Here is a 26481-nt window from a genome sequence, read left to right as displayed (position 1 = left end):
TTAAAGAAGGATTGCAAGTTTTAGCCTTAAAAATTCAAGTTATTCTCAATTTTAACTAAGGCATTTAATGAGTGAAAGATAACTATCAACTCAAACATGACGTTGACAAGGCTCTTAATTTTGTATCTGATACCTTGGAAAATAAAATTAATTTATGAAACAAGATCATTTACATTGGTTTGAAGACCACAATTGTGAAAGGTGCCTTCTTTGTGACCCATCTACTAGTGGGTCCCTTATGTTCTATCATACAACACCAACAATTGCAAACATTAGTGCTAAATTGTAAGGATACAATGTGATGGTTAGATTGTAATATCTTTATCTAGGTTTAAATCCCACTAACATGACATTGTTGAATATTTAAATGGAGATAATGTCCCTTGTTTGTAACCCCATCAGATCATAATTTTAGACCAAAAGCACATTCCCCTCTTCTTGTATTGGACTGACTAAATCCAATTTACGCCCGTGTTAGAATGTGGCCTTCAATTAATTAACATAAATTTCACTAACTATTACACATGCTTTAGTTTTTGCATCCGTAATAATATCTGACTATGCATTGGCCAAAAATTAAAAGAAAATGGGTACCAACTTTCATTATTAAATTGTACAAAATCAATGGCCCGACAGACTTTTCGCCTTTGAGAAGCTTTCAATCTCAAACATGACTTATAATATTAAGAGGAAATAGAAGACATATATCATAATTGAATCGAGCATATCAATAAATGACATCTCAATCTGAGATTGTGCTAAAAAGCTGCAATCAATAGTGTAGGATAATTACATAAATCTTGTATTTATCCTTCAACAATTTTTACAGGTGACCTGAAAATGAATATAAAGTGAATTAATCAGAAAGATTATTGAAATTATTTAGATTTCATGACTCTATAATAAAGAAGTAATATTATTGATGTCTTACCCAAAAGGACTTTGCTTAATGCTAAGTAGCTCCAAGTCAAACTGCAATAAGAACATATTATTAGCCACCCGCGTTTTTATAATGAATAAGTTTTTCATTAAAATATCTGTAAGATATGGATATGTTCTCTCATTTATATCATATATGCATTTATCAAATAATTTTTTTTAATACTGCGAGATAAAAAATAATAGCGAACAATAAGTTCTGATTTTTTGTTTTGTATAAGATGTCTGTAATTTTTTAAAACAAATTGTAAAGAAACGCTTGTCAGCTACATACAGGAAGAAATTTGAGTTTACAATACCAAAACCTCAAAGAAAGATGTCATAGAGAAACACTTAATAACAAGTGACGCAAGCGTCATAGTTCTTGTCATTTGAATTTTTAGTTTAAAGAAAATAGAAGTAGCAATTTTCCCATTCAAACATTGATAATTACATGAGACGGTCTATGTTGAATCTTGAAAGTAGCTTATTTGCATTAGATAGAAAATCTAGTTTCAGATAAGATGGTGCTCTAGTATATTAGCACCAAATTCACCTTATAATATAAGAAATTTAAAAGATAAATAAGTTAAAAGAAAATAATGCAAGAATAGAGAACAATATTCATAACAAAATATTTGAATTGTTGGTCTTTATATTATTTAAAATTTACAAATATAATTTAAAATGTAAAAAATTGCTAAATTTTTATTGTAATTTCTTTGGTTTTTTACAATGTAAAAGCTTAATTCCTAAAGTTTTATAATGTTCTTAAATAAATTTTAATAAATAAATAATTATGAATAAAATAAAATCTAATATATTTATATTAAATTATTGTGATTAAATATTTATATAAATATTCTAGTTCACAATCAATAATTGAAAAAGTAAAATAGAAAATTGAAGATAATAATATAAAATAGGAAAAATAAAATAAAACTATATTGAAAAATATTAAGATGTAAGTTTAGAAAATAGTCAACATGTCATGTCATTGATATAATTACTATTTGATCTTTATGTTAAAATAGTTTTAAAAATGATTTTGTGAAAAAAGATTTGTATGAAAAATGACATAAGCTGTAATTAATGTATTAAAAGTAGAGTGTACAAAATATCCTAATTTTCTATGAAGAAAATTAATTTTACTTCTTATTATTTTTGCTTTAAGCCAATCAAAAAGAGATAAATTATTTTGTTTAAATCATTTAAATAGATAGAAAATTTCAAACTATAATTGATACACGTGTTAAAAAATTAGCTATTTAAAAGTTACTATTGCTTCATATGACATCTAATGGATGCAATCAGAACTAATAACAATAATAAGAATAGCTTGTGGTAAAACTAATAATATAAAACATATCTTACCTCAAGTGTTGCATTTGGAGGAATCTCTTGAATTCCTTTATTTCCGTATGCAAGCCCAGGGGGTACTATTAGCAAGCGCTGCAGATGACGTTTTTTTTCAGATAATGGAAAATCTCAATTGCAGAAGTTGGAGCTTCAAATTTGAAACTTCGACAAGGTATTTTTTTGTATCTTGTTGCAATATTTTTCCTTATTACTTCAAAATCTAGCCACTTTAAAGTTGCTATAATAGTGCTCATGCAAAAGACCTCTGCACTTACACTTCTAGATTGCCATTTCACACAATTATATTGTCCAATGCCTAATCCATTTTAACCTTTACTATTTTCTACAAACAACCTTCGTCTAGCAACACCAAGTATAACAACCCTGTCGAATGATTCCTCATAAATTTAAGACAAGGCAATCTAGCAGAAAAGAATGCTATTACACCTGTCCTCCGACTTTCATGCCTTGAACTCCCAAGTCCAAACCCTTTAGAACAGCTCCTCTTTCAGATGCCCCAACATCAAATCCATAGGGCTGCAATGAAAACGTCCTCGAGTAAATTTTGATGAAAAACTCTCACAAACATAAAATATGTACTAGTTTCCTAAAATATCTGGCAAAAATGGCATTATATAACAACCATAAAGCTTGAACAAATCTTAAATCCTTCAATATCTGGCAGTGCCCGACGCACCTCCGTAGAATACAGAAATTTATACTATCTGAATGTGTCCCCTTATGGATTAAAGCAAAGTAATGTCATTTTGAAGAGCCATATCTATTTTGTTCTAACTTCTTTGAAGGATTCAAAGTATCATTAAAGAAAAAATATATGGTTTTCAAGCAACCCTTTCTTGAGATACATAAATAATTAACTGAAATGTTTCGTATCAAGCGTCATATTAACTAGATTTTTCGGCTGACAAAGAAGTTGTAGCTTGTGATCAGTTTTACTTACAGTGCCACCAGTAACGCCCATGCCTTGTCTACTAGTCATAAAAGTAACACCTCTCCATTTTGCTACATAGTGTACCTGGCCACAATTTCTAAAATTAACAAATAATAGACTCATAAACATCTGTATACAGCAAAATGCCATACACTAATGTCTAGATGTAAACCAATATTAGCAGTGGATCCACAAAGACACATCATCCTTGTAGAATATAATATGATATATTGAAAGGCACTTGTGAGAGGAATTTATGAACCCCCAAAAATTCAAAATATTAGAAACAAATAAATCTACATCTAAAATCTGATAGAATTTATATACTGAGTTTATGTGAAACAATATTTCTTATAATATGATGGGATAGTTCAAGCTAAGCTGTAGTGTTGTTCATCACTGTACTCTAAAAACATTGTTACTATTAAGTTAGAATTATTGACTTCACAGAAGCTGAGTTACTCTATATGTATACAATATATACATAAGAATGACAGCTTGCTAGTAAGTAATTGATAGGCTTGTAAATAATTGATGCAAAAGTATCTTGGGTGTAAGAGCAATCTTGCATCACCCAAAAAAGTAGTCCAATTTTTTAATAAAGGTTATTTTGGTAATTTTTTAATAAGGATTATTTTGGTTAAGATTACCATTTTTGGCAAGTTTACTATTTTTAGTAAGTTTTTTCATTTGAAAATGGATTGTTCCAATTACTTCCCTAGAGGTTCACTTTGGACATATAAGCATACTGCTAAAGTTTCGTAGCAAGATCAAGTCCAATTTTAAAGATATTTAATTTTCAGTTTTGATAGGTAGTATAGAAAACTTTGAACTCAATTTTGAAGGTCTTGGAAAACCAGGTCCACGATTCAAAAGTTATGGTTTCCAGAACTTAAATTTCAATACAAATAGACGAGAGAGAAGTCACTTAAGGTGGGAAATTGAACTAATGGGCATCAAAATGGGAAAAGTTCACTTTCTACAATATTCTAAGGTGGTTATTAGTGCTACCTTAGCAGAGATGAAGATAGATTTTGTGGCTTGGTTACAAAAGAGTAGTTATGGCTTTGTTTTGCAGATTATTATAATGAAAATGCCCATGTGACTGTGGCATGTTATTGTTTTGAATATTATGATGTCATTTCATTTAAGATAATAGAAAACAAGTCTTTATGTTCTTGCAATTGTCCAGATTTTGTAATGCTTTATATATTTTCCTATTGTGTCATGTCATGTTTGTTTGGATCAGTAAAAGTACCCTTCACCAAGTGGTATCAGAGCAGAAGTTCCTAAGTGTGTAAACATGTTGCGGTTTGTAGCATGATTATGGTTATAAGTGTAAGAAATAAGTAAGGAAAATGCCTCCACGAAAGAACCATGGTTGAAGGATCACTAGTGTAATAGAAGTGTGATAGAGCCCTCCAGAGACAAGTACAAGCATTGCAAGAGGAGCTGAAATTAGGGCAAGAGATGCAAGTGAGAATGAATCTGAAGGACAGTTTGAGGCTAGGTTTTTAAAGTAATCTTCAAGATTGGAAAGAGACCAACCATTGAAGTTTCCACATATTCTGGAAAATTAAATCCAAAAGAGTTGAACGTTTGGATCTCTAATATGGAAGAATACTTTGATTATGAAGAAGTAGAAGATTTTGAGAGGGTCTGATTTGCAAAGGCCATGCTGAAAGGTCATATTAAAATTTGGTGGAAAGTTGAGTTGGAGAGAAATAGAAGAGGGAAAGAAAAAAAAACAAGATTGGATCGAATGGTGGACAAATTGAAGATATAATTCATTCCTATTGACTATGAGCTTGAATTTCTAAAGAAAGTGAAAGGGTTGAAGCAAGTAGGAAAAGCCATACAAGAATATACAAAAGAATTATATTAAGTCTTTATCAAAATGGGTCATTCTAAAGCCAACAAGGAGAAGGTTGCCTATTACGAAAGTGGGTTGAGGCCAAGCACTCAAGAAGAGTTGCTAATAGTAAGAATGAATGTCTACCATTGAAGATGCATATTAATTTGCTTCACAAGAAGTTTGAAGCAAAGAAAAACAGAAGAGGTCGTGGTAGAAAGTCTAGTGGACAGTCTTATAGAGACGAAGAATAATGATGACTCTAGTAGCAGTCTGAATCAGAGGGAAAATAATTCCCATCAACCTTGCAGTCAAAATAATGGAGATCAAAGAAGAAGAGGAAGAGGAGGTCTTTGTGGAATGTGTTCCCAATGCAGAGGACATGGAGCTTATGAGTATCCCTAACATCAAACATAAATAAGAGATCAGAGGACAGTGCACAAGTTGTACATGTAGATGAGGATGTCGAGTCTTCACATTCTTAAAATGCTGAAAGAAGAGAGGCTCACATTCGTAAGATGTTGAAAGAAGAGAGGCCCTTGTCACTAGAAGAGCCTTGCTATATGATGAGAAGGAACTTGAGAAAAGGAAGAATTTGTTTTGCACAAGATGTGAGTGTAATGTTAAAATAGGCAATGTTACTGTAAAAAAGAAAAGAGGGAGCAAACAAAGCATGGATGGATAAATCACTTCCCTTTTCAGGAATTACACATCTAGTAAAAAAGATGTCCCTAATAGGCTCAAGAGATGACGCGAATGCTAAATGGGAACAATGGTTTCCTTCACTAAAATATGTAATTGATGAAATGGGAGGATAAAATCTAAAAGTGCAAATGATCTATTAGAAAAATCACTGAAAGGCTAATTAAAATAGAGTGATACAGACTTATAGGTGAATTGAAACTTTTCGAAATGAAAACCAGGAGACAGATCTGACCTATTACACTCAAGCACGAAGTCACTCTTCAACACTTAGCAAGTCAAGGGACTTGAGGTTTCAGGAGCAACTTTGATGCAGGAGCAAGGTGCAGGAGCAACTTTGATGTTCCTCAGCATCTCCTTCAAATTTTGGTGTGATAGTTGGTCTTAGGATGTTATTACATGTTAGAAATGTGATGAAGTCAATTCATGTTGGTTTGAAGTCATTTTTATATGTTTTTGTAAGACTATGATAGCCACTTGGTCAAACTGGGTCAACACCAGTCAATGGTCAAATCTTCATCAAATTTGGTTATGTGATGAAATTTTATGCCTTGGTGTACCATTGAGACCCCTTGGTCAATGTTGTATGGGTCTTAAGTTGGTTATGTTGTAAAATGATCGAAGTGTTGAAAAAATTGCAAAAGTTACAAAATGCAACTTTTGCAATTTCTTGTCAGCATGTGTAGGTGAACAGTCACCTTTTTGTTTTCCTCATGGAGATACCTTCACGGAAGGTGAGACGACACCTGCCACACTCAAAATGTAAGGGAGAAGACAATTTGGATAGTGAATGGAAGATTGGTACTGTGATTTTGGTGGGATCTTGTACTACTATAGCCTGTAAGTCATTGCTTTGTTTTGCACAGTATTCTTATTTGCTTAATCGTTGATGAGATATGTAGAAGGTTATTTTTGTAGCATCCCTCAATAGGCAATAGCTTAATTAAACTTTAATTTCCCTCACAAGTTAACAGTTTGACATTTTGTCAAACATTTGGTGCACCATTCTGTTAAAGCTGTATGATGTTTTGGAATGCATTTGCTTTTCTGAGTTTTTGGTATGTATATTTTTTGCGAATCAAATTCATTCAATAGAAATAAATGCTGAACTAAATGCTAATTGATCCGATACCAAAAGTTACATTATGCCAACACATCAAGTTGCTATTAATTGGAAATTACAAACATCAAACATGGACCTGGTTGTGGTAAGGTATGAACTGGAAATTACAATCAATATATAATGAACCTGGATTTTTCAAATTGACAGATTTCCCTTGACTTTTTAGCTGCCTAAATGATCGTGGCCTCTAAGATGACGACCAGGCCTCCACAGTTCCAAACGCAGGTTTGGAAGTATATATTTGCCACCTTTCCTTGTTAACGCGGGGCCTCTATAGGCATTCACAACCCCAACAAATCAAATCACAGGTTCTGGTAATTACACACAGATATTGTTAGCAGATTGTAGAGCTTAACAAAATGAATGCAGGCCTCAGATAAATAATGCAGATGCCAGAATAATGATTGCAGGCCTGCCAGAATAAATGATCTAAGGCCTGTAGTGATTGAATGCGAGCTATGTTGAAGTGATTGCAAGGCATTAACAGGCCAACCACTGCCTTAGGAATGGTTGACATCCTCTTGAATGTGTGCAAACTTCTCTAAATCCCACACACAGGTGTCTAATCACAGGAACTTGAATTAATTCTCAAAATGTTGGTAAGATTCTTTAGCATTAAATGAACTTCTCATATATAGAAGCAACAATAGCGAAGAAATAGCAATTTGCAAAACAGCAACAATATCTCCCCAGTCACGGACAAATACAGCAAGGGTATCCAACCCAAATTTAGAATTAAATCACTATACCTCAACAATGATTCAAAATACCTTTCAACTTCAAACCCTTTTACTTCAGCAAGGGCATAAAATTAACCATAGGAAGAAACTCTTCACTAGTAACAAAGCAAATAATCAATCAGATAATCAAATGTTTTTTCCATCAAAATGTGCTCATATTTATAACCCCCATTGGCAGAAAGTTTCACAAATGCAACTTCACTTAAGAAGCTTCACCACAACATCAGTTTGTAAAATTATTATAATAAAGTGCTATTATAATAATGAGACTTTTAATAAATAATTAATAAATATGAACCCATGCAATAAATAGTCCTATCCAAAGCAAGTGACGACCCATTGCCAATGCCACCATTTGCACTGCCAAATATGGCAATTGCCCAAATTACACATACTAAAAATAGTAAGTCCACTGAGACCCCCAAATCACCCTATCAGCTCACAAGGGTCGCTATGATGAACTGACTCCATCACCCGCAGGAGCTCACCTAATATTGGGACATTACAGTCCTCCCTCCCTAAGATTGCTTGTCCCCAAGTAATCCTAGAGCAAAAAATACATCACAGTCCACTTGGATCCCAAGGGTGAAACTGTGCAAAATCCCTGTCACACACAACTAGCTCATGTAGCATCAACACTCAGATAACGGATGTAAATAACAAAATCACCTGAAAACTGACTATAGGCATTGATAGCAGGCAACAACCCATCAGAACTACACCCAACTGAAATACCAAATCTGTGAACGCTTGAGTCCCCGTTCAACTGACACTCACACCCAACTTCACTGTGGAGATGATAACAACCATAGGTACCTAAAACACTAGCCTCTAGCCTCTGATAAACTGTCCTCTAAACCATAGGAGATGATAACTATAATGTTCCTAAGTATGGAGGGTCAAAACTGTATAGATATAATTGCTAGTGGTTTGTATGAATGTCTTAACAGAGGTCGTACGATGGGTGTGAGGGGTGGTCTTGCCTATGTCAAAGTCGTACGGTGGATAAATGCAAGTCGTACGTGTGGGGAGGAATGATTGGTCGGCCGTACGGATGGGGAAAGAGGGTTGTACGAATGGGTAATGCTGAAGTACGGAATATGCGTTGGGTGTTGTGAGTAGCCGATGGGGTACAAAAGGGACGCAAGGGTTATGGAAAGTGTATGGATGGTATAGTGTTGTGTGGGATGTAAGGTATTATAGGTTGCACCAATGATTCAAACCGTGCTCAAAGTTAGCCGTACAAATGATTGCATCCGTCAGAGACACCAAAGAATGCCAATACAAATATTGAAAACCAAATCACAAATTGATGCAAATATAAGTATTTGCCAACAAAGATAGTGCACATAGAGAAACGACAATAGCACTTCAGATTTTCCAAATACAAAGATAGATAAAATGCCGATCCAATTTTCCATATTTGAGAAAAACCATACAAACGGAATAGGGTGAGGGCTACATCCCACCGAAACCAGAAGAGCCAAGCAGGGAAGATCTTTCACTTCCGAAATGGCAAACAATAGAGAAATCCCAACAGGAATTCTTAGTAGAGAAATAATAAACCAAATCGCATACCAACTATTACCTACATGCCATGCTTAAATTCCTGTCAGGGAAACCTTTACGAGGGTGTACAAAGATATTCGACGACAACACCTATGGAACAATTAAATAAAAATGGGTTTGAGATATACCAAATTGATCAGAACCACAACTACACATATTATTAACTTGGGCCTCATCTTAATTAATTAAAGTAACTAATTAAAGGTCCTTTTGTTATATTATTTAAATCCTAGGACCAGTTATTTATTTAATTAAATTTAATTATTACATTCAAATTTGGGAACATGACAAATCCTCGCTACCCAAAGATTGCTTGCCCACAAGCAATCCGTCATCAGACGAAACACCAATAGCTCCAGGGTCCCAAATCAAATGCACAGGTGAGACAAGTGAAGTGACATCAATCCTCCATGACACCACAATGTCGTCAAACTTTCACTGCGCCACTAATATAAATATTGTCTCGTCCCGAGTCACCAAGATCCCAAACTTAAAATTCATCCATCATGATTGTCGTTGGGGAATAGACTTCATAATCAACCAACTATAAAGATTGCTCTTGCAAATAATCCTAGATCGAATCCGCATCACTAGGAGGTTGAACAACTATAGGTAGAGCTTGCTTATTCGGAGGGTCACTAGTAGAACCCAAATTTTCATCAAGTTGATCGTTGAGAATTGGTTCAATGATATTTGTGCAAGTACCTTCTTCCAAAATTTTCTTCATCTAGGTCTCAGGTACCAAGCAAATTTTGTCTTCATAGTAAATGATTTCGCCAACCACCTGGTAGTTGTCATCTCGTACTTAACCATCCAATAGTTGGCAGGTATTCTTGGAGTATTTGACTAATAGATATGCCCTCCAATTAGCTGAAAAATGAATCATAGTGTAATCCAAGTCAAAGCTATCCATTCTCCCAACAAGCTGGCAAAATCACTAGCTCTGATACCACTGTAATGTTCCTAAGTATGGAGGGTCAAAACTGTATGGATATAATTGCGGGTGGTCTGTACGAATGTCTTAACAAAGGTCATACAGTGGGTGTGAGGGGTCATACTTAACCATCCAATAGTTGGCAGGTATTCTTGGAGTGTTTGACTAATAGATATGCCCTCCAATCAGTTCAAAAATGAATCATAGTGTAATCCAAGTCAAAGCTATCCATTCTCCCAACAGGTTGGCAAAATCACTAGCTCTAATACCACTGTAATGTTCCTAAGTATGGAGGGTCAAAACTATATGGATATAATTGTGAGTGGTCTGTACGAATGTCTTAACAAAGGTCATACAGTGGGTGTGAGGGGTGATCTTGCCTATGATAAAGCCGTACGGTATACAATGCAAGGAGGGAGGTCGTACGGTGTCTAGAATGTGGTCGTACAGTAGATAAATGCAGGCCATACGTGTGGGGAGGAATGACTGGCTGGTCGTACGGATGGGGAATAAGGGTTGTATGGATGGGTAATGCTGAAGTACAAAAGATGCGTTGGGTGTTGTGAGTAGCGGATGGGATACAGATGGGAGGCAAGGGTTATGGAAAGTGTACGGATGGTACAGTGTCGTGTGGGATGTAAGGTATTACAGGTTGCGCCAATGATTCAGACCATGCTTAGAGTTAGCCATACAAATGATTGCATTCGTTAGAGACACCAAACAATGCTAGTACAAATATTGAAAACCAAATCATAGATTGATGTAGATATAAGTATTTGCCAATAAAGATCATGCACATAGAGAAAAAACAATAGCACTTCAGATTTGTCAAATACAATTATAGATAAAATGCCGCTCCGATTTGCCAAATCCGAGCAAAACCATACAAACAGAATAGGGTGAGGGTTGAATCCCACCGAAATCGAAAGAGCCAAGTAGGGAAGATCTTTCACTTCTGAAATGACAAAAACAGAGAAATCCCAACAGGAATTCGCAGTAGAGAAATAATAAACCAAATCGCATACCAACTACTACATACATGTTGTGCTTAAATACCCATTGGGGAAACCTTTTCGAGGGTGTACAAAGATAGCCAATGGCAACACCTATGAAACAATTAAATAAAAATGGGTCTGAGATATACTAAATCAATCATAACCACAAATACACATTATTAACTTGGGCATCATCTTAATTAATTAAACTAATTAAAGGTCCTTTTGTTATATTCTTTAAATCCTGGGATTGGTTAATTAATTAATTTAATTTAATCATTACATTCAAATTTGGGGACATGACAATAACCACCAACTCTAGCCTCTAATAAATTTTCCCGAGTGTGTCAATACTGGAAGTGGTCTAACTTGCAACTATCAATGCCATCTACAAAAGATGGTACTAACCCATCCTGTAATGGATGATATGAAACTATAATCAACCCACATCAACATGAAAACAAATCCTCTACTTGTGGGTCAAAAGAGAAGTAATGAGCACTCTTCACAGTGTAATGCTGGTAAAAATCCCCAATCTCTGTCAATGGCTCATCAATATCAAACTAGGAATCAAGAGATGACTCCAATCTCTGACTCTGAACTACTAGCTGGGTAGGATCCTAGGAACTCTCCCAGCAAACCCAACCACAAAATCCCTATCAAGAAGCATTGTAGCCAAGGTCTCTACAGTGTTCCCCACCAATCGCCGTATAGCACAAGAGACCCAGAGGAGAGTACACTCAAACACTCTATATGAATCATCCTGCAAATCCTAAATCTCAAGTAAATACTCCATGAACAACTTAATGCAGTAGAAATTATGTGGAAGCATCAACTTGCTCCCCCACAACCCACAACTGATCCCTCTAAAACATGGCACTACCAATTGTCCAATTCTACCAGTTGTATGGGATGAAGAAATTGATTTGCTTCCAACGCAAGGGAGAAAATCACCATGAGAGTTTGTCTCTACATCAAGTGATACCCTACCCAAATCCAATGAAGAAGAGGGAGCAGTGTTAGGAATTGGCACACATCCCTCTAAAGAGCCCCCTATTGCCAAGCTAACTACTAGAGAACCTGGGACAATAGGAATCACCTCATCCTCTACTGGTGCTCTCACCTCCTTTGTTACCTACTGCACCCATATTTTGGATGGATGTGACTGTCGCATCATCATATATCTCATCCTCAATTATGGAAGCAAACTCACCACCAACCACCACAATATGTAGTTGAACTGGATTTGGGGTTGGTGTTAACTATACCTGCTCCAACTCCACCGTAACCTCAACCAACCGTGACTGTGACTCCTAGAGAGCCAAGTGAATATATTGAAGAGAGTCCACAATCACCTCAAGCGCATGGATGAGCTCAACCACCTCCTCTTTCCCTAACAATGTCTCATAATCGGTGCTACCCTACTCCAGAAGGTGATCCCTATCAACAACTAACTGTAAATAACTATGCTTCAAAATTCTGACAGCCTCACAAAGCGCATGAACCTCTACTAGGAAAATACTACTATCACCGTGGTCATCTAACATAGGAGCACCCCAATCATATGTTGCTAACATCTAACAAATAACATCATAATGCTCAAGAGTTTAAGAGATGTCACTATCACTCACCTTCAATTGACTAGTCACATGATGCCTCTGTAACCCTTGACTCCTATGCAAGCTCTTTGTCTCATTAATTGTATTCTGATAGGGGAATGAATCAAAACTACTCGCCCCAAAAATCACTAACATCATGGGCACTTTGTCCTCACAGACATCAATAATCGAGGTATAACTACTCAGTACCTCTACCAACTCCTCATCCAAAGAAGTGGAATCCCTCGCAGTATCAAACTCCTCGCATATGTCAACTTCCACATCAATAGTAAGTCCCTATAAACATTGACCATGGGACCATTCCAAAACGTGCTCAGAGTCATCACCAAACATATGGCAAGGAAGATTAGACCCGCTACAGCTCATAGCATCCTCAAATAGATCATCAAAGGTGTCTATACCATCTCTATCCACATTACCTAACAGAGGCTCAACTGTTGTCATCTGACTCTGCACACGACTCAATGTTAAGTTGTGAATCAATAATGCTCGAGCATGAACCAACATGCACTGACTCCATTGTAACACTTAGATCACCAACATCACAACTAGGTGACTCCATACATGTATCAATCCCACCTGAAGAAGTTGTTGTCTCCTGCACTGAATCATTACTATGACAACTGCGATATACATCAATGCTCACTCTTTACACAATCTCCTATAACAATTACCTCCTCAAGAGAGTCTGAAGTTTGAACACTTAGTGGTAATAACTACATCATCTGCCTCTGCACTAACCACAACACCAACTCTGGAATCCCCAACCTATGGAGGCTCAATGCCACTAATCATTGATCACACTAACACATCAACATGTCCCTGTGAAATAAGTCCATCATCATCGTTGCAAATAGGACTAGTGGTTGTCGTACTGAGCACACGCTCATCACCATGAATGCTTGTCAGAGAGAACTCAAGCCTTCTCACTACATCCTCGGTCTCGGTCTACTAAAAGTGGAAACCATGTATCTCACTGCTCTATCTACCATCACTGGATCTGACAACCTCACCTCTAATCTCTTTTGATGAAGCTTAAGTCTGTCCATACTTGCCCTAAAGCATTTATGTTTTCGCTACTTTCCACAATGCTCTGTCGGCTCCCAGAACTACTAGGCCTCCTGTGTCTGTCCATAGCTAGAAAATGCAAGAGTGTTGATTACTCCAATTACAACAGCTGATCCAATATAATAATAAATTTTCTACCCCACAAGATAGCAGGGAATCGCTTTGATACCACTGTAGTATCACTCAACAAGCAATAACTTAATTAAACTTTAATTTCCTTCACAAGTTAATAGTTTGACATTTCATCAAACATTTGGGGCACCATTCTACTAAAGCTATATATCATGTTTTGAAATGCATTTTCTTTTTTGAGTTTTTGGTATGTATGTTTTTTGCAAAACTAATTCATTCAATAGAACAAAAATGTTGAAACTAAATGCTCATTGATCGATAGCTCCAAAAGTTAAATTATGCGAACACATCAAGTTGCTATGAATTGGAAATTACAAACATCAAACAAGGACCTAATTATGGCAAGGTATGAATTGGAAATTACAATCAATAAATAATGAACTTGGACTTTTCACATTGATAGGTTTTCCCTCGACTTTTTCAGCCGCTTAACAGATCGCAGCCTCTAAGATGATGACCAAGCCTCCACAATTCCAAACACATGTTTGGAAATATATATTTGCAACCATTCCTTGTTAGTGCATGGCCTCTATTGGCATTCTCAGCCCTAACAAATCAAATGGCAAGCTCTAGTAATTACACACAGGTACTGGTAGCAGATTGCAGAGCTTAACAAAATGAACGAAGGCCTCAGATAAATAATGTAGATGCCAAAATAATAATCATAGGCCTATAGAAATTGAACATAGGCTGTGTTGGAGTGATTGCAAGGCTTTAACAAGCCAAGCACTACATTGGGAATGGTTGGAAGCCTCTTAAATGTGTACAGACTTCTCTAACCCCATATGCAAGTGTCTTTAGTCACAACAACAATTAACTCTCCCAATGTTGGTAAAAATCTTCAACATAAAATGAACACCGCATATACAAAAGAAACAATAGATGAGAAACAGCAATTGCAATCGCAATTGCAAACAAACTCCAGAAGCTTGAAACAAAACAATATCTCCTCAATCATAGACAAATACAGCAAGGGATTCCAACCCAAATTCAGAATTAAATCACCATACCTCAGCAGTGATTCAAAATACCTTTCAGCTTCAAACCCTTATACTTCAGCAAGGGCATAAAATCAACCATAGGAAGAAACTCTTCACTAGTAACAAAGCAAATAATCAATAGGATAATTGGATGTATTTGCCATAAAAAATGAGCTCATATTCATAACCCCCATTGGCACAAAGTTTCTCAAATGCAACTTCAGTTAAGAAGCTTCACCAACACAACATTATTATAATAGAGTGCTATTATGATAATGACACTTTTAAATAAATAATTAATAAATATGAACTCATGCAATAAATAGCCCCATTTGATGCAAGTGACAACCAACTGCCAGTGCCACCATCTGCACTGCCAAATATGGCAACTGCCTAAATTAGTCTTACTAAAAATAGTAAGTCCACAACTAAGACCCCCAGTCACCCTGTCAATTGTAAAAACCTTCTCCTAGCTACAACTTAAGCAAGTCCAATTTTCACTAATTTTCACCAATTCTTCCTCACAAACCAGATGTTTGGCATTTTGTCAAACCATTGGCACATAACTGATCAATACTGAAATGTACTTGCTTTTGAGTTTTGGCATATATGATTTTTGCAAATTGAATATATTCAAATGTAAATATTGAAACTAAATGCTAACTAAAATCATTATTGGTGTAATAGCTATCAAAGCATCAAATTCCAATGAGTTTCAATGTTGAGACTAACTCTATTGTAATTGTCACCCTTTCAAGATATCAAATTCAATTATTGCTTACATCATTGATGATATTTGAACTAAGACAACAAAATTATATATATATTCACAGTGAACCTGATTTAATTGCGACCCGATCTGCCTGCCAAAGTGAAACACAACACACCAAAATGCAAAATGCAGGGCTTATGACAAATCACAGCTCCCTCATAATTGTTTCCACTGCCTGTAAACTTCAACGCAGCCCCAGATAACAAACCACGCAGGTCTGCAAGCACACTAACGTCCTCAAAATTCAAATCACAAGCGGGAATGTGAAACATCGATCCTCACAAGGAAATCATAGGCCCAACAAAAGTATCACAAGTTCAAGAAAGTCTAATGCAGGCCTCACAAACACTCGCAACTAATATATTGATCCAATTTTCTGTAAAAACAAATTGCAAGTTCAATAGAAAATGCCGCCCAGCCTCCAAGGCTCTGTAATGGCTTATGAACAACCAACAACGCTGCCCTTCAGATGCAATTTATTAGCAAACAGAACCATTTCAAGCCCTTCAGATATAGTAACAAGTTGGTATTAATTCCTCAATAAATTTACATCACCAAACCCTCACAATGACCTCCAGCAAAACTGATCTCCTTAGACACAAGCAATATAGTAGGAGAAAATCAAACAATTCACAATACCTCAATTGTGAATTCCCAAGTACTTCTCAAAATCTCAGATTCAACCCTTACACTTCAACAAGGGCGCAAAAAACAGAACTCAAAAAAGCCACAAAGGCAACAAAATCAAATAAATTATTCAAGCATGTTTTTCTCAACAAATGGGCTTGTATTTATAACCTCCCAACTGCTCTTTTTGTTGCCAAAATGTAACTTCACTCAAGAAGCTTCACCACAAAACATTAATTACAAGCTTCCATTAGATTCTTCCACTTGACTTGGCTTAACTAATTAATAAATGGCTCTTTCTAATGATAACTCAACCCTCAACTTAAGTTAAATTATGAAGTTGAATTATAACTTTATAATAAGCCATTTAATTAGTTAATAATAATTTGGCCACTAAAAATATAATAACTCCCAAAATACTCATCATTTAAATGTGTCGTCTAAAATAGGAGTCATAACTATTATTTTTCCATGTGACCAAATGCACTTTCCAAAAATAGAAATGGTCCATCTCAATAAACACCAACTTACCACAAATAAGAAGTAGACAAAACTAAGCCCAAAGGAAGTCCAATCTGAGCAAAACGAAGACCAACTTGTAGCTTACTGAATCGTGGAGAAGATAAGACCATCCCAAGCCAAGCCACTACCTCAAAAGACCCTCTATCCACAATAGTTAGCCTACAAGGATCACAATAATAGGCTAATCCTTGAAACTCTGATGCTAGCAAAACTGGGGACATTATAGTCTTCCCTCCTCAAGATATCTTGTCCTCGAGAAATCCAACATCACACTAAAACCTCCACCAGGATTTCATAAGAAACAAGTGGTGTCCTTGTCCTCACTAAACCAACTACATGCCAATACCATCATTAGAACCAATAACATGACTTACAATATAGCATTGAGCACTAGTGCTAATGATGTAAAAGTTAGAACATCACTAGTAGACAAATCCATAGGAGATCTCAGCACACTCTCCTTCACTATATCTACACAATCACTCTGCAAACAATCAAACTTAGGCATAGACCAAATCTACACCCGATGCAAGTCCTAAACATGTGAATCGAATACCAAACTGTAAATACTCATCACCGTATAAACTCTATCACCACTATGATCATCTCTATCATCGTCGCCATGCTACTATAATGACTTGTCCTCAATCACATCAATGTACACTGTAAACCAACATACCAGGATTCATTGCTCCCTTCGGCCTCAACACAAGTATGACCATTAGAGAAAGACCCCTTGCACCAATAGCAAAGTTATCACCTCCTCAAATCCTCTCTAGAAGTGTCATCAGATCTCCCCACTAACTTGCCCTTGTCCTCAATAACTAGTGGGTACTCCTCATCATCAAGCGGAAGAGCATAAGATTTTGAAGCAACCTTGCTTCGAGAAAAGGACTCTAAGTCTCGTGCTTTCCTTATTGCTACCAGTAGAGACAATAAGTCCAATGACTTCACCCATCCACGGAGTGGCTCAATCAATCCCTTCATAAATAACATCAGTCACCTGCACTCCAAAATATCATAAACCATGATTGAAAGCCTCTAGAGCTCACTAATGTAACTCTCCAATCCACCAGACTACTCTAGCTGAGCCAGCTCATAGAACTACACTGCCATATCCTTCCTATCAAATATCTCGATCAAGCGATCCACGAACTCCTGATAGGAAGTGATTTGATCATGTTGCAAAGAAACTAACCCATGGTACCACCAGTCATGGGCAACTTAATCCAAATGCAACACTCCAAATTTGATAGCTTCCACCTTTGACATAGGACGCAAAGCCAAATATGTGTCAAGCTTATGAATCCAAGCTCGAGCTGTAACTCTCCCGGTACCATCAAAGTAATCCAATGTCATCAACTGGCAACTTGTTATAACTCAATCAATTGAGGTCGTTGTCTCTAAGGTGTCGACCTCGCTCTAAAATGCTCCCATTTTTTAGTCAAGAACCTATCAAAATTCATGTGATCTTTAATAGCCTGTGGTAAATCATCCCACTGCACAAAGTGTGCCACCACGTCATCAATAAAAGGAGCAGCCTCAAACTCAATACTAACCGCATCCACCTTAGGTTTCAGAAATGTGGACCTCTACAGCCTATCATGAGTGCCAGTATGTATGTCATCTTTATCAACTAATCCGCCACGATCCTCAACTCGAACCCAATCTGCATCTCTATACCTATCACCATCTCGGGTTCTATCATCGACTCGAGATCTATGAGAACCAAAAGAAACATCTCAAGCTCTCTCCCTACTCTCTCCTCAAGGAAGTGCTATCTCTTGTAGAGTGTTAAACAATTGCTACAATACACCTGTCATCTGTTGTTGTCCTACTGCCAAGTTCCTAAATGTTTGCATGGCCTCTCTGTCAACATCAACATCTCTACTCCTGACCCGTCTGAACCACTCGAACTACTAATAGAACCAAATTGTATCTCAGGTTCACCTTCCCTAGGTGGAGTGGTACATCCTCTTCGGATATAGTGCATACCTGACACAAATCTCCTATCATCAACCATGATATTGAATAGAGAATAATGGATCAAATATTGTTTGCAATTCTAACCAAGCACTAACCAGTATCAACTGATTCGGAGCCCAATTTTTGCACGCTGCTAGGAAACTGCTCTGATACCACTACACAATCCCTCTCCTGGCTACAACTTAAGAAATTTCAATTTTCACTAATTTTCACCAATTCTTCCTCACAAATCAGATGTTTGGCATTTTGTCATATTATTGGCACATAACTGATCAATACTGGAATGTACTTGCTTTTGAGTTTTGGCATATATGATTTTTGCAAATTGAATACATTCAAATGTAAATATTGAAACTAAATGCTAACTGAAATCATTACTGGTGTAGTAGCTATGAAAGCATCAAATTCCAATGCGTTTCAATGCTGAGACTAACTCTATTATAGTTATCACCCTTTCAAGATATCAAATTTCAATTATTGCTTACATCATTGTGATATTTGAACTAAGATAGCAAAATAATATTGATATATGCATACATATTCATAGTGAATCTGATTTAGTTGCAACTCAATCTGCCTGCTAGAATGAAACGCAGGACACCAAAATGCAAAATGTAGGGCTTATGACAAATCACAGCTCCCTTAGAATTGTTTTCGCTGCCTTTAAACTTCAACACATGCCTAGATAATGAACCATGCAGCTCTGCAATCACATTGACGACCTCAAAATTTAGATCGCAGGTAGGAATGTGAAACACCGACCCTCAAATTGAAATCGCAAGCCCAAGCAAATCGTAGGCTCAAGAAAGTCTAATGCATGCCTCACAAACACTCTCGCAGCTAATATACTGATCCAATTCTCTATAAAAAAAATCACAAGTTCAATAGAAAGTGTCACCCAACCTCCAAGGATAATGGCTTATGAACAACCAATAGTGCATGAAACAACCAACAACACTACCCTCCAGATGCAATTTATTAGCAAATAGAACCAATTTGAGCCCTTCAGATATAGTAACAAGTTGGTATTAATTCGTCAATAAATTTACTTCACCAAAACCTCACAATGACATCTAGCAAAACTAATCTCCTTAGACACAGGTAATACAGTAGGAGAAAATCAAACAATTCACAATACCTCAGCTGTGAATTGTCAAGCACTTCTCAAAATCTCAGATTCAACCCTTATACTTTGGCAAGGGCGCAAAAAACAAAACTCAAAAAAAGTCACAAAGGCAACAAAAGCAAATAAATTATCCAAGCATGCCTTTCTCAACAAATGGGCTTGTATTTATAACCTCCAGATGCCCTTTTTGTTGGCAAAATGTAACTTCACTCAAGAAGCTCATCACACAACATTAATTAGAAGCTTCCATTACATTCTTTCGCATGACTTAGCTTAACTAATTAATAAATGACTCTTTTCAATGATAACTCAGCCCTCAACTTAAGTGAAATTATAAATATTAAATTATAATTTTATAATAAACAATTTAATTATTTAATAATTGGCCATTAAAAATATAATAACTCCCAAAATACTCATCATTTAAATATGACGTCTCAAATAGGAGTCATACCTATTATTTCTCTATGTGACCAAATGCATTTTCCAAAAATAGAAAGGGTCCATCTCAATCAACACCAACTTACAAATAGTAAGTACACAAAACTAAGCCCAAAGGAAGTCCAATCTGAGCCAAATGAAGACCGACCTGTACCTTATTGAATTGTGGAGAAGATAAGATCCTCTCAAGCCAAGCCGCTGCCTTAGATGACCCTCTATCCACAATAAGTAGCCTACGAGGACCACAATAATAGGCTAATCCCTGAAACTCTAATGCTAGCAAAAATGCGGACATTACATCAACTCACGAATGTCGCTATAATGAACTGACTCCATCACTCGTAGTAGCTTGCCAAAAATGGGGACAATATAGATTTGCATTGCATTCAGCATGGATTGATAACATCTTACTTGTGATTTAGTAGGTTCATTGTACTCTAATCAAATTTAATTCAAATTGTGATAGTAGAACTAATAAGTAGGGTTTAGTCTTCATGGGATATCTCTCACCTTGAACCCACCGTAACTATGTTGATCCACAGAAAAAAGAGAGAAAGGCCAATGTATTATGTCTCTACATTCAAAACATTATTTCCCCACCTTAGTCATACTGAACTTAATCATAAGCTAGGCATTTGTATATGTGACAAGCTCGAGTTTGAAAATATAATGTTGCAAAAGTATGGTAATGGCATTAATTCATTGTAGTAGCTTCATTTGAATAGAGTTTACATACTTGGAACATTCAATATTGGCCAGTGGATATTATTCTAGAAGCTCTAAAATAGTGAATATCCTTAAATCTAGGGTTTTGTGGTTTAGTGATCCAGAAGTGGGTTGGAAGCCTAAATCTTGGGATCTTGTAGAACTCAAAAATGGGTGCTTGAATATCTATATTATTCCTTGAGTGATTTGGAAAATTTTGAGTTAATGTCCAAAAACTCGAATAAGAGGGCTTATTAGTTTTAGGTCTATTTTAGACCTGTTTTGCATTTTCTCATTGTGGGTCTTTTCCCTACTACTTGTAACCCAAAAATTGGTTACAGAGTGGAATGGGATGTTTGAAGCCTATGGGACGCTCTAGGGAAGTAGGTGTTGAAGGATCCTAAGAAATGCTTGTGAGGTTGCTTTGGAAGGTAAAGGGTCAATGGGGAGATTGATGAAGCTTTGAGTGTGGTTGTAGGAATAGGTGAGTTGGTTGTGATAAGTGGACTTTTGGGGACCTATACTTGAACTACATGATTGTCTCAACCTTTGGTGGGACTTTAGAAATAACCCTTTTGCTTAGAGCTTACCAAAGTTATTGTGATCTTACCTTGACTAAGAGCAATTCTACTTGTATCAATAGTTCACGTAGGGACATGCCCTCTACACGAGGCATGTCTGCCCAATTTAATAATGTCACTTCATAACATACAGATTACTAACCACAATTAGTGGTAATGGTATTGATGCCCAATATATATGATATTGATTAACATGATAATATTGTAGTTACAATGGCATTCTAATATGGGACTGTGTAGATATTCATGTAAACATCATTGTTGTGAATGTATTCACTATGGCAACTAATATATATTGCTGCAGAAAATGCAAGAAGGATATTCAACTAAATGTACAGTTGATATCAAGAATATGCATAGCAAACGTATGATCAATTTCTCATAATTGATAATTAGTCTTTCTCAAAACTGAAATTATTAATAATCATTTGATAATATTCACATACTTTATATGTATATATTAAATATATAAAAGTATATTTGTGTGAGTATAATCACATAATATATCAAAATGATTATTAATCATTTAATGCTTATAGTAATTTGAGTAGGATACAAATTATGAATGCTTCAAGATTGAATTCATCAATTTGATTTATCTAACACACACCATATATCATTAACACTCCCTCTTGGCTAGGGAGGATAATATCTTATAGATGAAAACACAGTAACTTATTAATAGTTGTAAAGATAATGTCTTATCATGGCATGTCCACGAATATCATGATACATGATATTCACCATACTCATAATATTTGTTATGATATGTGCATTGGCACCTTGATGCCTATCATAAAGATATCTCCTCATGGCATATCCACAGATATAGAGTATCCACCATGAGATATCTCAATAATCTAACTTGTGGTAATCCAAAAATTTCTATGATACACTCTTCTCAACTTGTATTACCATACGAGTTATTAATTATCATGATATCAAGTTACATGACATCTATCATGATAATAAGAGTTCATTATTGTAAAGTCGTCACCTTACAATAACAAAAATAAGAAAACAAGTGTTCATCATTTGAAAGGTCGTCACCTTTTAACAATGTTCCCAGGGCCCATCAAGTCATAAAATACACGACATAATTTGGAATATATTAGTACAACAGTTTTGAGAATCAATCTCATTAAAAAATTACAATTCAATCATGCCAAGTTGACCTCTTAAGAATTCTACCTTAGTTTTGGAGAGTGGCTTGGTGAGAATGTCTTTTGCTTGCTCTTTTGTGCTAATATATCTCAACTAGATAGCATTTCTCTCAACCATGTCTCTAATGTAAAGATAAGGGATCTCAATATGCTTTGATTTGTCATGGAATACTAAGTTTCTAGAGAGCTTTATACAACATTGATTATCACAATAAATTGTGGGAGGTTAGGATTTTCCAAACAATCCTACAAGGAGTTCCCTTAGCCATACAACTTCTCGAGCTCCCACAAATGCTGCAAATAGAGATATATTTTACTAGTGTGTCTTGTATGTATTGTCTTTTTTATTATTAATTCATGTATTTATTTTATTAGATAGAGCAAAAAACATCTAGCTATTGTCAACTCGGAAAGAGGACACTATAAGGCCTAGCCAAATCAAATTCTAAAGCATTTCAGATTACTTAGTCTCTTGCTCTATCCCTATGGACTTGTTCTCAAACCAAGCACCCCACATATTGTATGGGAAAAAAAGATAGATCATTTTCTAATCTCACGACCCAAGGACAAAGTGTAAAAAGTATAAACTATAGCATTACTGAATCTACTCTAGCAACAATTGATGAAGGGTGCTCCCCTTAATACCACAAACACACCACAAAAAATAGAGAAACAACAATTTTGCAAGAATTGGAAATGGGCTTCTTATTATCTCCAAAGCTAGGGAATTAGAGAACTCAAAAATACAATATGCGAAGCCACATGGGTCCCTTCTTTTCAATATTCAACAAGACAAAGTTGCGAACCACCACCCACAACTGCCCTAGACAACTTATAGGCCTTCCTTATATAGGCATTTTCCATCATCTAAGAAGGTTCTAACACTTAGCCCTAACTCTTGAGGCCAACCAACCTAAAATTGTAGTATTTTATTACACTTTATTACTTAGAATCGATTCAAAACAATTTACAAATTACATTTTCGGATAGCCCAACTTCTAGAGACCATAACTTACAAACCGTTGACCTGATTGGCTATTATAACCCCTTTTTGGAAACGGCAACTTCTTTGTATAAAAGTTGATTGAGCAAGCATCCATTAACTAAAGTTTGACCTCATTTCAAAGCCATTTAGGCCTTAAAAACTGAGCCTGAGGTCTTTATACCAAACATTCGTGCTGAAAATCTGTAATAACTTCACCAATACAAAAGATATGACAATGAAACTTGTCTACCAAGCTGATATATCTAAGATGAACCTCCACCTGTGAAACTAGAACATTCTGAGCTATCATGACCAATTTACTAAAAATAGTAAGCTTCCACAAATAGCAACTCTGAACTGAAACAACCCTTACTAAAAAGACAAAAATAGAAATATGTTTTGCTGATGCAAGATTGCCCTTACACCCTAGATGCTCCTGCATCAATAATGGTATAAATTTTAATAGTAGGTTGCATAAAGAACATATTTGATGAAGCTATCCTCCATGGAAAGTCCAAAAATGGACACAGAAAGTGCAACATCCACAAAATATAGTGGCAGCCACATGAAGAGTTTCATGCCAGACTAGTATTGTTGCCTGAGAAAAAAAACTTAGTTCCATCTTTGACATCATCTTTAAAGCCTTATGTTGCATTAGCATTCATCTTGGAAAAGAAAACAAAAATAATAGAGGTCAATCCAAATGCCATTGTCACCACAAAATGATTTTTCCCCTCTCAACTAAATATGCGTAGGGCCTCTTCCAACTCACCCATGGGTGAAGGGGACATTTTTGAGCTTTCTCAGTTGGCAATCAAAAGAACCTAATTCGATGAGTGTCACATTAAGAGGTTGAATCTATCAACAATATCTAAACCCTACAATTGGTTGGGTAAAACAAAGTAGAGATATGTTCATTGGCAGATATTGCTGCCTCCCATATTTTCTTAAAGGTGTTTCAAGCTGAAATGCTTTAGAAAATGGCACTCCTAGAGGGGCGTGACAATGTATTCAATCAACATCTACATGGGAACAATACAGTGTCTATCAATCAGTATTAGAAGAAAATAGATATCTAAGGGATGAGAACTAAGGATTAAAAAGCAATTTTGCTCTTATTATGCACAAATTAAAGAAATGCAGAATTACCTTTCCTGATTCTGTAAACATGGTTTTGAAGGATTGCATCAAGAAAACAAGGATAAGTTGAGATATGCAAAAGTTCCATGAAGAAGTGGATGGTATGAAATCATAATAGTGTGCATGAGTGACTAAGAATGGGTCAAAGGGACTAGAACAAACATCGGTTACAATAGCAAAGAACTATGGAAAAGAGGGACTTAGAATTGAAGGGAAAACAATGGCGCAGGAAATGCTAAAAAAGCATAGAAACACATGCAATGGGATTAATCTAAAAAGAGAAACCCCCCAGCTAGTACCAAACATCAAAACACTTAACATTAACCATCGATACATAAATGAAGCACGTAAAGTTTGTAGGAACTGTAAATCTAGTCATTTGAAATTGCCAACTTAAATAAATAATAAATAGTTTCTTTTGGGGAAATAAATTAAAAATATCAGTTAAGGAAAAGGTAAAACAAAATTGTGCTTCTCATTTCAAATGAAAAGCATACAATGCCAGAACATAAATTTCTCGAAGATCTTTTCTCTCAATACAAATAAAACCTTGATTGTCTTATGGGTTGAGAAAGTTTGGAAGTATTAGAGAAACCAAGAAAGGACATGGATAATACCCAAATGAGATGGTCATTGACAGTATCAGAGCATGTGGAAAAGTTGGATTTCTATTACTCCCCAAAATCAGATCCTAGATGTGAAGTATTATTTACAAGATAACCATGTCCGAACCTAAAAGAGAGGCTGCAGGAAGAACTATGAACAAACCGCAACTCGTGATCCCTTTACAGCTTCAGCTCCACTTCCAATTTTGATATCATAGTATCTATAAAACAAAGAATTTATCAGCTATAAGATAGATGCTTTAAAACTCACTTATGTCTGAACTAAGCTAGAAGTCAAAATTATTGTTTATTGTATAGCTTTTAAGCCATTAGTTCACAGGCATACTAATATAATAGAATATCAACAACTGGTTCACTAAAACAAGAGTAGTAAAGATATCATAATCTGAATGGTAAATAAATCTAGCTTTGTCATCATCTTGTCTAGTTATTTTTAATTATGATATGTTCCAAGAATTCATTACAATCATGTAAATATCAAATTATTATTTTATTCAAAAGGTAACTTCAACCTGCTTTACAGCCTCTTTAATTTGCTATCTTGTTTAGTAGAGCTAATCGCAACATTGGTGATTTGCAAGTCAAGGTTTCAGCGAAATATAGTCAGATAACACAATTGAGAAATTTCTGCTGTTATGAACAGTGTGTTTTTCAAGAGAGATTGTGTTTGCTTACTTTCACAACTATTGTTCCTCCATCGTCCTTTACCTATCCTCATCCATTGTTTTCTGGGCAGTGAAAGCTTACTACAGAGGTCAGTGTGTCTATGAAAAAATGAGAATAGTTGCCAATGACAATCAGATTTAAAACAGAATGCTGATAATTTCTTGGTTCTGGGTTCTTAGATCTTACAAATTGTCACAT

General features: G+C 35.7%; 1 protein-coding gene across 1 annotated transcript in view; it reads right to left on the bottom strand.

Annotated features, from left to right (window-relative positions):
* Positions 1–576: 576 nt before the first annotated feature.
* Positions 577–26481, bottom strand: part of LOC149576516 (peptidyl-prolyl cis-trans isomerase FKBP16-4, chloroplastic-like) — a 105772-nt gene continuing 79867 nt past the window's right edge. The window contains exons 4-9 of the mRNA XM_089817593.1: positions 25760–25817; positions 3239–3313; positions 2725–2814; positions 2293–2370; positions 932–972; positions 577–834 (exon numbers count right to left, since the gene is read on the bottom strand). Of these exons, the coding sequence (XP_089673719.1) occupies positions 807–834; positions 932–972; positions 2293–2370; positions 2725–2814; positions 3239–3313; positions 25760–25817 (370 nt within the window). The 3' untranslated portion in view covers positions 577–806. The remainder of the gene's footprint in view (positions 835–931; positions 973–2292; positions 2371–2724; positions 2815–3238; positions 3314–25759; positions 25818–26481) is intronic.

This window comes from Cupressus sempervirens, chromosome 1 (assembly GCF_028749045.1).
Source record: "Cupressus sempervirens isolate cs-2001-9-10 chromosome 1, ASM2874904v1, whole genome shotgun sequence".
In the NCBI taxonomy this organism is placed as follows: domain Eukaryota; kingdom Viridiplantae; phylum Streptophyta; class Pinopsida; order Cupressales; family Cupressaceae; genus Cupressus; species Cupressus sempervirens.
This window is presented reverse-complemented; position numbering and strand designations above follow the sequence as displayed.